This window comes from Capsicum annuum, chromosome 4 (genome assembly GCF_002878395.1).
Source record: "Capsicum annuum cultivar UCD-10X-F1 chromosome 4, UCD10Xv1.1, whole genome shotgun sequence".
Classification (NCBI taxonomy): Eukaryota; Viridiplantae; Streptophyta; class Magnoliopsida; order Solanales; family Solanaceae; genus Capsicum; species Capsicum annuum.
Window position 1 is genome coordinate 88,078,149 of NC_061114.1, and position 13,936 is coordinate 88,092,084.

Here is a 13,936-nt window from a genome sequence, read left to right on the forward strand (position 1 = left end):
CTCCCCTTAACATCTAGGGAACCAACCTCCCACTCAATAACTGGCTCATTAGGAAATTTAAAGATGACCTTACAGGTCCGATAGTCTAGAGATGCATAGCACGAGTGCAGTTAATCCTTCCAAAAAATGACATCAAAGTCAACCATATATAACTCAAATAAATACACTAAAGTCTCTTTACTATAAATAGATACCAAACCCCCTAATAGACTATTTTAGCAATCATCGAGTCACCTACTGGGGTAGAAACAGAAAAAGGGTTCGAAACACACTCTAGATCAAAACCAAAATGCGCAGCCATAAAGGGGGTCACATAAGAGAAAGGAGCCAGATCAAGTAAACAATACACATCACTAAAAAAGAGTTGCAACATACTATTCATGACATTAGGTGATGCCTTATAATAAAATGAGAGCATAAAGATGGTTACGACCAGTGCCAAAATTAGATGGTGCACCCTTTGGTGCTGGAGCTGAAAAGGATGCAATCGAAACCTTATTTTCCCCAGAGGCGACTTTACCTACAGGACAGTTTCTAAGCATATGGCCTGATTGACCACAGTTAAAGCACCTGTCTCTTCCCTCATCATAGAAACCCTAATGCAAACGACCATAAAATCTATAAGGAGGATATGATAGAGTCGACTGAGCCTTATTATCCTGAGACTAGCCCTATTCCCTAAAATTGTCTCCTCTATAGAAATGCCTATCACCCGACGACTTTGCGTAAGAAGCACTAGCCATGGAAAAGGAACCAGAACTCTCCCACTTATTCTTTGGCTACTTACCATCATCCCTGCCATACTACTTTTGACCACTACCTGCTAAAAAAATTTGAACTTCTTTCTCTGCCTCTCACTTAACTCATCTTGCTTTTTTTTCTCTTCTTCTACCTCCTACATATACACAATCAACCTAGAAATATCTATGTCCTTGATTAACAAGGAAGCCTTACTCAAAAGGATCAACTCACGAGATAATTCTGCAATAAACTTTCTTATTTGGGCCCTCATGCTAGAAACCAACTTCAGAGCATACCACAATAACTAGTGAAATTTCAAGGCATACTTCTTGACTGATATCTTACCCTGCCTCAGATTAACAAACTCTTCTGCGTTAGTCTCCCTCAACTTCTGAAGAAAGAAACAGTCTAAAAAAGCATTGGATAATCCTCCCACAGTGATGAATCATCGTGTCACTCCTTGCCTGGTCCAATTTCTCGTACCATTGGTACACAATATCTTTCAATTGGTAGGCAAAAAACTCCACACTCTCCACATTTATGGCATGCATAACTTAAAAGATCTTCTCCATTTCATCTAGGAAACGTCAAGGATACTCCTCTACCTTAACACCAGTAAAGCTTAAAGGGTTTAACCTCGTGAACTGGACAACCCTTGTGGCCTCAGAAAATGGTGTAACAGGAACACCAAGGTCGTACTGAGTAGCTACCAACTATTCTGACATGTGAATAGACTGACGAAACTCATCATTTGTCTTATCAACATGAGGAGTTTGAGATGGACTAGAGAGAACCAGTGGAACTCCAGAACAATTTAGAACTGGACCCCTAGACCAAGTATGGATCTTATGAGTAGAGTGTGTCTCATCAACATAGTCCCTAGCTGGGATAGAGGAGTTTCCATGAAGTTAAGATTGTAAAGACATGATCTAAAAAGTGAACAAACATGAATTAGTGAAGAATTTCAGACTTAAACTCCATAGCTTGAAAAAAGAACACTAGAATGAGAAATATTCCTAAATGTCTTGTAGCCTCTCCCTTATGAGTGTGGCGCACTACATACCCTTAAAAGAGACTCTACTCAACACGACTTTATGGACTCCCAGGTGACCATGAACTTAGGGCTCTGATACTAATCTGACAAGACCCAAACCAGGGCCTAATCGCGTCGGGTGCCTCAAGCCTAACCGAGACATGAGAATACCCCAATACCTAACCATATCCTTTCTACACCCTATGTCAGGTGAATCCAGAATATATATATATATATATATATATATATATATATATATATATATAACATAATAAAATAGAATAATCATTAATTAAATATAGTCAAGCGGTGTCATCCCCAATACCAATACCAATGCCAAGGATGACACTAATACTGACATTACTCATACCAACTCAAAGTAGTCCCACAAAGCCTCTATCCAAAAGTAAAATAATACCCGACCGGGACATGCCCTCGAACAAAGCCAAAATCAAAGTCTATGACATGACAAAAGTATGTAGAGAAATCCATAACATAAAATGGAGCCTTCCATAGTATGAAGGCTCACCACTCAATCCAACATAAGCTGTCCCCAAATCTAATCACTGAGTTGGAGGAGTAGTATTTTCGATTCCTGCATCGTATAGGGATACAACACCTGAATATGGGGTAGAGAGAACCAGTGGAACTCTAGAACAATTAGGAACTGGACCCTTAGACTAAGTACGGATCCATGAGTAGAGCGTGTTCCATCAACATCATCCCTAGTTACAACAGAAGAGTTTTTGTGAACATCAGATTATCGAGGCATGATCTGAAAAATGAATAAATGGAAATTAGAGGAGATTCCAAGATTTAGACCCTAAAGCTTGAGAATAGAACACAAGAAAGAGAAATATTACTAAATACTTTGTAGCCTCTCCCTTATGAGTGGGCGCACTATACACCCTTAAAAGAGATTCTACTCGACACAGATTTTTCGAATTCCAATTGACCATGAGCCTATGGCTCTTATACCAATCTAACACGACCCAAACCAGTGCCTAGTCGTGTCGAGTGCCTCAAGCCTAACTGGGACCAGAGACCATCCACAATACCTAACTATAATTGCCCTGTACCTTAATTCGGATGAATCTCAAACATATATATATAACATAACAAAATGGAATGATTTTAAATTCAATATAGTCAAGCGGTATTAACTATAGTACGAATACCAATGCCAAGGTTGACACCAGTGCCGACACCTCCCATACCAACCTATAGTAGTCTCATAAAGCCTCAATCCAAAGGTAAAATAATATTCGATCGGGACATGCTCTCAACCATAGACAAAACCAAAGTATAAGCAATAACTAAAGTATGATGACAAGACCATAACATGAAATGGAACCTTCTAGAGTATGGAAGCTCATGACTTCAATCCAACTCTAAGTTGTTCCCAAATTTAATTAATGAATAGGAGGAGTAGCATGGCCAGTTTTTGCATCGCGTGGAGAAAAAATGCCCAAAGATAGATTAGCAGGTGAACGCTAGCATGCACTCAGGATAAAGATAAAATAATACCAATATTTGAAACCATGTAAATAACCATATGCAAGCACATCCATACATATACATATATAATCTATACCAGAAAAAGAAACCGGGTTTAGCATGCCTTGAAAATCATTAACCTGGGTATATGTACCTTAACCATCCTAGAAACACACACGGGCTATATGGATCCAGTGTTATCCCCTAAACGTGCCCCAATGCATGTAGCCGCACAAACTAGAGATATCACAGGGGCCGAGGATTCCTTTGCACCCTTCACCCTCCATGATACAGTTATACAAGTATAAACTTAGGGGATTCCCATGTGCCCCATAAGTATATGGTTGTCATTACCAATCCTCATGACGATAAACATGAGTTTCCAGCGTTCGTCCATTGGATTTAAACCTTTACAGTTGGTTATCACAACCCACCATTATTGCCTAATTAAAACCATTAGAACACAACCAAATCACCAATTCCATATATTATTAATTAAGAAGTGGTATCATCATAATGACTATAGCTTGCAAGCAATATCCTTAGCCAATCACTTAGGAGATTTCCACGTACCCGCAGGTTACATTATTAGATTCACCTGGAGGATTATCGTGTACCCCATAAGGTTTAAAATCAAAGACATGGATACTAAGTCCTTACCATTTAGCCATTAAAACCATCAAACCAATTTAGGTTCCATTACCATATTATACTACTCAAAGTTTTTAATGAAAGTTCAACTATGTAATAAAAGAATTCTTATAGGCATTTTAACAAACATGTTGAGGGCATATAGTTTCTAGAACCAAAACCAAGTGCCAATTGACTATTCCCATGCAACCACATGTTCAAACCACCATTATAATAGGAAAACCATAAGTAAAAATATGGGAAAATATAAATCAACCATTAATAACCAAACCCCCAACATATAATTCAAAACCCAAAATGATATCACCATTATGCCATGAAACCCATTCATGAAAACATTATTTTAGTTTGAACTAACAATGATGGAGGAGTAACATGCCTTAGATACTAAAAAAGATGGAGAGAAATCACCCCTGAAAGCTCCAATTGATATGATTGATGAAAACCCTAAGTGTTCTTGACCTTGAGGATTTGGGAGTGTTTAAGAGTCTATTTGATGTGTTTTTTTTTTTTATAGCTAATGATGCCCTAAGAAAGTTATAAGACATGGTTTTTAAGTTAGGCAAGAGGGGAAATATCCATAATACCCTCAACTTAAAAGCTAAAAAATATGCACAGGAGGGTACAACTCCTCCTCTTGACTCGTATACATAACATACGAGTGGTCCCCGCCACTCTTACCTTAGACAGAATTGTGGACATTACATACTATCCAATATATAAATCCCTTTGCCCAACTCATATCCATAGCATACAAATAGTACCCATAAAATATAACCAAGATAATATCAAAAGAGGTTGACACTGTCCACCATACGAGTCGAATCTTACTACTCATACCATCTCCATACGACTCATATGGAGTCTATTCGTACCTAGGACAGTACATGAGCAAGACACGCTGCTTAACATATGACTTTCCACCCCTCAAGGTTGTACCCTCATGATATGACTAGTAAGCCTAAGTCATATGATGTCTAGAGAGTTCAAAACTTAGGAAATTTCTAAGGATCAAAACCCTGGGTGTTTCAATTCCTCTTTGCTCTAGCCTCAAACTTGTTACCTTTATGTAATGAGCAAGTAAAGTATAAGCAACTAAAACCATTAATGTGATCCAGATTGGAGACTTGTTAAATAATAATTCATCAGGAGATTTCCCATATAATACTATTGTCGGCAATATTTTAATTACATAGACTGTTGTTTGCACATAATCGCCCAAAATCTACTAGGGACATGAGATTATAATTTTAATGCTTTACCTATTTTTCAGAATATGTCTATATTATCTTTCAACAACACCATTTTGTTATGATGTGTAAGGACAACTACTTTGATGCACAATGTCTAAAAATAACAATGAATCATTCATTTGACAATTAAAGAACTCGGTACCATTATCTGACCTCAAAATATTTATTCTATAATGAAACTAATTTTAAATCATGGATATAAAACTCTTCAATACAACTATCACTTCTTTCTTGGATTGTAAAATGGTAATCCATTAAACCTACTATAGGCATCAACTATTATCAGGAAATAATATTTTCTATCATAAGTAGGACGCTTGTGAGGTCCCCAAACATCCAAGTGCACAAGCTGAAACATCTTATTTGATTTAGTAGTACTAGAAGGAAATATAAGTCTGCACTGTTTAGACAAAGGTCAAATCATACAATCTTTTTCCGTTATTTCATAAATATTATTCTGGAAAACAAGAATTTTCTTCAACACTTTCATAGAAGGATGTCCCAACCTAAGATGCCACAATCTTTGTTCTGGTGACTTCTTATGTTGACAACAATTCCAGCAATTGGTACTTCATGCTTTTGAATGTAAAAAGCTTCTTCTTCCTTACCAACCACAACCACCTCTTCAGTAAAGATAGCCTACATTACACACAAATCAGGATAGAAGGACCCCATATAATTCAGATCCTTGGTTAGTTTAGAAATTGACAGTAAATAAAATCTAAAATCTGGTAGGCACTTCCATTTTATTATGATGCGATTCTGATAGTTTCCTACATTTATTCAGATAATTTTTCAAAATATGTAATATGATGTGTTACTCCAAAATCAATAATCCATTTAAGTTTATTACCATTAATAATATTATTCAAAACATGCATACCTGCAATAACTTAGCCTTATAATTTTCTGTAGGTAGTGGAATCATCATTTTAAGAACTTTATCATATTGTTTACTTGTGAAGCATCATCCTATAAAGTAGAATTCTCAGATCCTGATCCTTCAGTCTTTTTTTATTTGAAGATTCAACAATTAAAGCATTAGCATGAGACAAACTACTTTCATCTGTCAACATCTTTTTCTTGCTTTTGAAATTAACAGGAAAACCTATAGTTATGCTGCAATTCTCCTTTGTATGACCTTTATACCCATGATGCTCACTAACTAGATCTGACTTGTTTCCTTGTGAAGAGGAATCTTCTTAGCTTAGAAATTGTGTGTTTGATATATTTGACTATTATGTCCTGAATTTCTTCTTGCTAATATTGCCAAAGGCTTCTTAATAACTTCAAATAACTTTAATTTTCTCTGACTTTCCTCTTGAACTACCATAGCATAAGCTTGATTTGCAGTAAAAACTATTGAGCGAAGCAAGATAGAACTCTTCACTTGTGCATAACATTCATTCAATTCTATCAAAACTTGAAACAATCTCTGTTGTTTAACATGCTTAACATTAGAACTCGACTCCACATAATCACATGAAGGAGAAGGTAGCATGACATCCATCTCATCCCATAGATATCTCATCTTAGAGTATTAAGATGTTACTTTGTTGGTTCCTTGATTCATTATGCTAATCTCTTTCCACGGGTGAATTTTTTGCTAGGTTTGATTTATTAAACCTTTTCTTGAAATCACTCCAAATCTTCTTTGAACTTGATGCATATAAAATGCTCATCAATAATCCAAGATGCTACTGCATTACTGATCTATGATAAGACAATCGTATCACATCCCTCCCACCAAATTGCTAAATCTCTCTTATATGAGCTCTTCAAATAGGTGTCGTAAATAAATCCTAGTTTATTTTTAAGTAGTAGTGCTAAATACATCGATCTGTTCCATGCTCTATAATTCTTTAGACCTGTGAGCTTCATAGGAATCAAAGCAGCACTAGGAGTATCAGATGCTTGTAAATGAAGAGGACGATCATGATCTATTTGCAGATCAATTTCTGCTTCTTGATTGTTCGTCATTGTTAAATCTTCCATGACCAATGAATGACAATTTCGACTAACTAGTAACGCTCTGATACCATATTAAGTTTCGAATTATCAACTACTAAGTAAAATAAATTGAAACTTTATTGAATAAGCACTGTATTTTACATTCTTAATCTACAGAATTTACACAGTGATCTTTTGCAAATGCAATGCATAACTGCCTCTATTTATAGAGGATTTTACACTGACTCTATTCTAACAACCTTATGTGACAATCACATGCTACTCTAAAAACTTTTAACTGTATTTAACAAAAATAACAACTTGTCAGCTAGGCATAACAGCCTGACATTCTCTGTAACTCAATACATCCTGCACATTTATATAAATTTGAACAAAGAGAATGTAGTTAAGTAGGATTGACAAAGATATCTCTGTAACTCAATACATCCTGCACATTTATATAAAATTGAACAAAGAGAGCATAGTTAACTAGGATTGACAAAGATGAGGATAAGAGATGTAGTGAGATAAATGAGATGCTTTTACTTTTAGTCAAAAGTTTCGAGTTTAAACGGATAGAAATGAAGAAAAATATGATAGGAACAAAGAAAAACATGAGAGGAACGCTTTCCCTTTAGCGAGTCATACACGACATAAATCTAAATAAACCGGACCAATAAATGCGGTGACGACTATTAAAAAACAGAAAAAAGAAAAACCGGCAATGGTGGATGGTCTAACCAATTCACTCTTTTGCGAATTCGTAGTTACATCCATCATTCTCAAAAAAAAAAAAAGGAAGAAAAAAGTTTGTGCATATTTTTCTTCTTTTGCTTTTCCCTTTTTTGTGCTCTTTATTTCTTTTTCAGCTAAGATGCATTGAAATAGCAATGTTCAATCTCAATCCATATATAGTAGGCCTAATACAGGAGACCCAAAGTAAAGTCATCTCTGTTAGGTCCATTCATGGGTAACCCTATCATTGCTCCAATCTATATAATACAAGTAGAAACTTATATCCAAAATGAATAAACAACTAGTATAAAAAAGGGAATGTTTCGTTTTCCAATAAATAAAATACCTCCCTCCGTTCTATTTATACACATACATAATTAATCACTTGGGCAAATCTCATTCCATTCTTCTTCTTCTTCTTTAGTTCAAATACTCTCAGTACTCCAGAGTTAAGAATTAATTAGACATGGCTTCTGAGAAAGTTGAGTCAGTTATTGCTGGTAATTACTTGGAAATGGAGAGAGAGGGAGAAGAAGACAATTCCAATTGCAATAATTCTGTGAGAAACAAATTATCCAATTTTTTCTGGCATGGTGGCTCTGTTTATGATGCATGGTTTAGTTGTTCTTCTAACCAGGTTACTATTATATCTTTTCCTTTTGTAAAAAATTACTCCCTCTGTCAAAAAAATCGACTTTTTGTTTTTGTCTATTTAAAAAAGAATGATTTCTTTTTTCTTTTTTGTCAATAATTTAATTTCAACTTTCCACTTGACATCATTAAGACCACAAGATTAAAGGACATTTTGATACATTTGACATAACTTTAGTTTAAGACCATAATATTCAAAAGTATTTTTATTTTCTTAAATTTCGTGTCAAATCAAAATAGATCATTCTTTTTTAAACGGAGGAAGTATATATTTTTATGTCCTTATTACTCCTACACAAATTTATCAGTAAGTGGCTGATTCAATAGTTAAACTTAATGACTAGTTTGGTTGAGATTATGGGTTCAGAAGTGAAAATCGATATTGAAGTTTAAGTGATATATTCACATGTACAATTTATGTATATTTCAAAATTGAAGATCCTCGTTGGAAAATTGTGAAGGGGTTAATTTATTATTTCATATTTATTTCTGCAGACAAAGATGATGCGAATTTACTATTTTTTCGAATATTTTATTTGGTTGATGAAAAATGTTATTAGGTTGCTCAAGTGTTACTTACACTGCCGTATTCATTTTCACAACTGGGAATGCTGTCTGGAATTATATTCCAACTCTTTTATGGTTTGATGGGAAGCTGGACTGCTTATCTTATAAGTGTGCTGTATGTTGAGTACAGAACTAGAAAAGAAAGAGAAAAAGTTGACTTCAGAAACCATGTCATTCAGGTCATTTTCTTTTGTTTTCCTTCTTAATTTACTTAATTGGATCAATGTTCTGGTTATTTCAAGATCTTATATATCACTTTGTTTGGAGAAAAAATAGAGCCTTTTTTCTTGTTCAATTAATTAAAGAGAAAGTGAAAGGACAAAACATTTACGTACTTAAGTAAAGTTTCATATATCCGTAAGATTTGTGTACTCTTCAGATAAATTAGATTATTTTCAGCATTAACCTTTATTTTTATTTATTATTAACTTACTTCATTTTATTGGTCTGATTAGTTCAAATTTATATCGATTTATTTAAACAGAAAATTATTTCTTCTTTAGATTTACCTCTTGACCTTCCTCTATTAATTTATATATTTTCATTTTTCTTCATTTTTTGGTTGAATTTGTGAATTTTGCAGTGGTTTGAAGTTCTTGATGGACTACTAGGAAAGCATTGGAGAAACATTGGCCTCTTTTTTAACTGCACTTTTCTTCTATTTGGTTCAGTCATTCAGCTAATTGCATGTGCAAGGTAACCACTTCAACAAAAAGATTCTTTGACTAGAACTAATCAAGATGAGAACTTGGGAAAAATGGAGAGGAGTCGGATCCCTAGTTTTTCATGTAATTTTAAAATCAATATATTAACAATATTATGAAATAACGATCTACACATGCGATTAATTGATCAAGATTAGAACCCGTGGTTTTAAATAGGTGCGTACATAAATAATAAAATATAAAAGTTTTTATTAATAAAAATACTAAATAATACTACTCCTAGAACATTCTTATTTAATTTTTTAATAAAATACTAAATAATACCACTCCTAAAACACTTTTTTTTTGGTAACACTCTCCTAAAACACTTATTTAATCTTTTCTGTTTGTTTGCTTGCAGTAACATATATTATATTAATGACAATCTTGATAAGAGAACTTGGACGTATATATTTGGAGCGTGTTGTGCCACTACTGTGTTCATTCCTTCATTCCACAACTACAGAATTTGGTCATTTGCGGGCCTTCTCATGACAACTTATACTGCCTGGTATCTAACCATAGCTTCACTCCTCAATGGACAGGTGAATTAATAAATTATACTATCTCATAATTATACTTTAATTTGCGGGCATTCTCATGACAACTTATACTGCATGACTTCTAACCATTTACTTTGTTTAATATGAAGCTAATTTGTCCCTTAATAAGATTAGGGACGAATTTTGCTACTTAGCAAAAAAATTTTCCGTCCCTAATTTTTGTTTTTTAGTAGTGAATAGATTACTTCATATTTTTAGAAGATTAAATACAAGAGATTGGATTTGAGACAAAACACACAAGAGATTGCTTTTTTTTTTTTACATTATTATTAAAAAAAAGCAATTCCTATGCGAAATACTAAAGTTTAGTTTTGGCTTGATTTAACTTTTATTATTAGAATACCATTTGATAAGTACTTTCTTTTCTTCTAATTATTATTTTCTTGATTGTGACATGTCAAAGGTTGAGGGAGTGAAGCACTCAGGACCAACCACACTGGTTCTCTACTTTACTGGGGCTACAAACATTCTTTACACCTTTGGTGGGCATGCTGTCACAGTGTGAGGATTTAATATGTTTGGCGAAGTACAATTTACAAGTGGATAAATATTTTATTTTATCCATTAATCACCCTAGATAGTCTTTTTTTTATCTCGGCAGAGACACAACACATGCTTATAATTATTTAGCTCGATATCCCTTTTCCACTAGTGGGAACATGCTTCCTGAAAACCTGGTGCCTACTTTTCTCCGGGTACCGTTTTCTTTATCCTTTTTCCTCTCGTACAGAGGCAGATGTAGTTTGGATTAGTTAAATTGAGTTTAGTAACTACTTTTACATATAGAGTATAAATATTTACATGAAGAATAGAGAAGAGCTTAAAAGTAATTAACTCTTGATTAAAAAACTATAATCATTATAAATCATAACAGAAATATTAAACTAATTAAATTTAAATTCTGAATCGCGTTCACCTCCTTATAATAAATGTTTATTCTTGAGATTAACTGTTGAAAAAGTGAGTTTGGAAAAAGGAGAATAAATTAGAGCGAAGAATACTTTTTAAATTAGCCTAATTATTCACCAAGAAAGAACATATATATTCCAAAACAAACACATTTTCCTTCTACCAACATAGAACTTAGAGGGTATTTGAATTGACTTTCTCTTTTAGTAACTTATATATAAGATAAAGGGAGAAATGTTTGCAATATGCCTAAATTTTGACGAAATTTGCTATAACACCCCTCAACTTTGTGAGGGTCCTATGACCCCCCTATATTATTTTTTATCATATTTCAGTGACATATATTTATCAGTTGGACCACTACGTGAATACATACTGAGCACGTAAAGGTCTGAAGTAGTCCAACTAAGTAAATATATGTCATAGAAATACAGTAAAAAATAATATGGGGGGTGGTCATAGAACCCTGTAAAGTTGAGACGTGTTACAATAAATTTCGCAAAAACTTAGGTATATCCTTTTTTCCTAAGATGAAAGTTAAAAGTCATAAATTTAGAATAATCAACTTTTGGTTTTTAGCTTCTTTTAACCTTTTATCCCTAATAATAAATACTTAAAAACACTTTTTGTCTATCCAAACATCAAAAATAAAAAAAAAATTTGAAACACCCGTGAAAGTCTAAAGCACTTAAATAAGTCACTTCAAACACCCTTTTGATAATCAATTATATTTTTCAACTTTCATAATATTAAAAAGATCCAAAATTATAGAGAATACTTTCATTTTATTACAATATATTTACTCGAAGGAATATTATTTAGTAATTTAATGTATGTGTGAATGTAGGGAAATAATGCATGCAATGTGGAAGCCACAGAAGTTCAAGGTGATATATTTGATAGCAACAATATATGTGCTAACACTGACACTGCCATCAGCAAGTGCAGTGTATTGGGCTTTTGGAGATGCACTTCTCACTCACTCCAATGCTTTGGCTTTGTTACCAAAGACTAGATTTAGAGATGCTGCTGTCATTCTCATGCTTATTCATCAGGTCGCTCAACATTTGTTCTTTTCTCTTCTTACGTATAAAAAAATACTTTTTGTCCGTAAACTTACTAAGCATAATTTTTCAATAACAAGTGTTCAATTGACTGTACTTCATTACATGAGGTTATACCAATGTGCACCGGGGAGGGATGTTACCAATATTATCAAGAAAATATTAGATCCGGATGAAACAGTTGCAGATTGCCAGGCTGATTGAAACATAGTGTTTCAAATTTTGTAAAAGTGCTTTGTGAAACCCCTGCTTTTTTTTTTTTTAATTAATACATACGTCAGGCTGGACCAATAAAATTATTGTAATTACTGAATGTTTTTTTTAATTGGGATGCAGTTTATTACATTTGGATTTGCATGTACCCCTTTATACTTTGTGTGGGAGAAGTTCATTAGAGTTCATGAAACTAAGAGCTTGTTCAAGAGAGCAATGGCAAGACTCCCAGTGGTTATTCCAATATGGTTCTTGGCAATTATTTTCCCCTTCTTTGGGCCCATCAACTCCACTGTTGGATCACTCCTTGTTAGCTTCACTGTCTACATTATTCCCGCCTTAGCACACATGCTTACTTTTGCTTCTCCATCAGCTAGAGAGGTACGTACAAAAATTCACTAATTAACTGCAATTATCTTTCTCCTTATGATTTTATATTATTACTCTCTTCCTCCGTGACAGTTGATGTGATGCACCTTTCTTTTTAACAGAATGCCGTGGAGCAACCACCGTCATTCTTGGGAAGGTGGGTTGGCTTGTATTGTACCAATATATTTGTGGTGGCATGGGTCTTCATTGTTGGTTTCGGATTTGGAGGGTGGGCAAGTATGGTCAATTTTGTACATCAAATCAACACTTTTGGCCTCTTCACTAAGTGTTATCAATGCCCTCCACATACGGCTTGAGTAGGATATATTACTACTATTGAAGTAAGGAAGTTAAGAAACTAAAATACATATGAAGTGTGTAAAAATTATTTGGCCGTTGGCGCCCCCCCCCCCCCCACCCCCCCGCCCCCCCCACTTTAATTTATCATTTTAATTTCTTGTAAGAGTTCTTTATAACTTGAGTGCTAGTGGCTTTTCTTTTCTCTGTTTTCATTTTTCTTAAGAAAAATGTAATTCCCTTTGTTTTTGGGGACTTCACGTAATGCGGATTATTTGGTAATATATACGATCTTCGTTGCTCCTTAATTTAGTTTCTATTTACAGAGGTCACATACATTACGTGCCATCTCTATCTCAAAAGGATAAATGGAAGGAAATTTGTACCTGTTTCCAACATAATTTTCGTTCATGGAAAATAAACTTCAACCACAAATAAAAATAAGAAGAAACAATAATTTTATTGATCAAGAATATGAATACAAATCTATTCCTCCCTTGATTCTTCTCTCTTGATTTTCTCTGTAATTCGAGGGCCGTTAGTGGCGTATTTCTCGAACACAAGATGATCTCTTTATGGATATCCCATGATTTTGTGGGTTATTGGAGATCCCGATCTTCTTACGAATACCCATCAGTTTATGAGATATTCACGATGAAACAAATATGTTACCCTTTAAAAAGGCGGGATTTAAGGTAAAGTAGCCTCCTAGAACTCTAACAGAAATTAGATTCTTCTT

At 34.1% G+C, this 13,936-nt stretch overlaps 1 protein-coding gene across 2 annotated transcripts; it reads left to right on the forward strand.

Moving 5' to 3' along the window:
- Positions 1 to 7,972: 7,972 nt before the first annotated feature.
- On the forward strand, positions 7,973 to 13,505 carry LOC107867890 (auxin transporter-like protein 3). 2 transcript variants are annotated; one of them, XM_047411875.1, is made up of 8 exons: positions 7,973 to 8,497; positions 9,072 to 9,257; positions 9,662 to 9,774; positions 10,144 to 10,327; positions 10,749 to 10,846; positions 12,102 to 12,312; positions 12,655 to 12,912; positions 13,023 to 13,505. In XM_047411875.1, exons 1-8 carry the CDS (start codon positions 8,327 to 8,329, stop codon positions 13,215 to 13,217), a joined length of 1,416 nt encoding a protein of 471 aa, XP_047267831.1. In that variant the 5' UTR covers positions 7,973 to 8,326; the 3' UTR covers positions 13,218 to 13,505. The 2 variants fall into 2 exon arrangements, with proteins under 2 accessions (XP_047267831.1, XP_047267832.1); XM_047411876.1 differs by having other exon boundaries at positions 7,987 to 8,497; positions 12,102 to 12,309.
- Positions 13,506 to 13,936: the final 431 nt, after the last annotated feature.

Coding starts and splice junctions, on each gene's coding strand:
- LOC107867890 (XM_047411875.1), top strand. CDS start 8,327: ATGGCTTCTGAGAAAGTTGAGTCAGTTATTGCTGGTAATTACTTGGAA. Junction 8,498..9,071: donor TTAGTTGTTCTTCTAACCAG/GTTACTATTATA, acceptor AAATGTTATTAG/GTTGCTCAAGTGTTACTTAC. Junction 9,775..10,143: donor CAGCTAATTGCATGTGCAAG/GTAACCACTTCA, acceptor GTTTGCTTGCAG/TAACATATATTATATTAATG.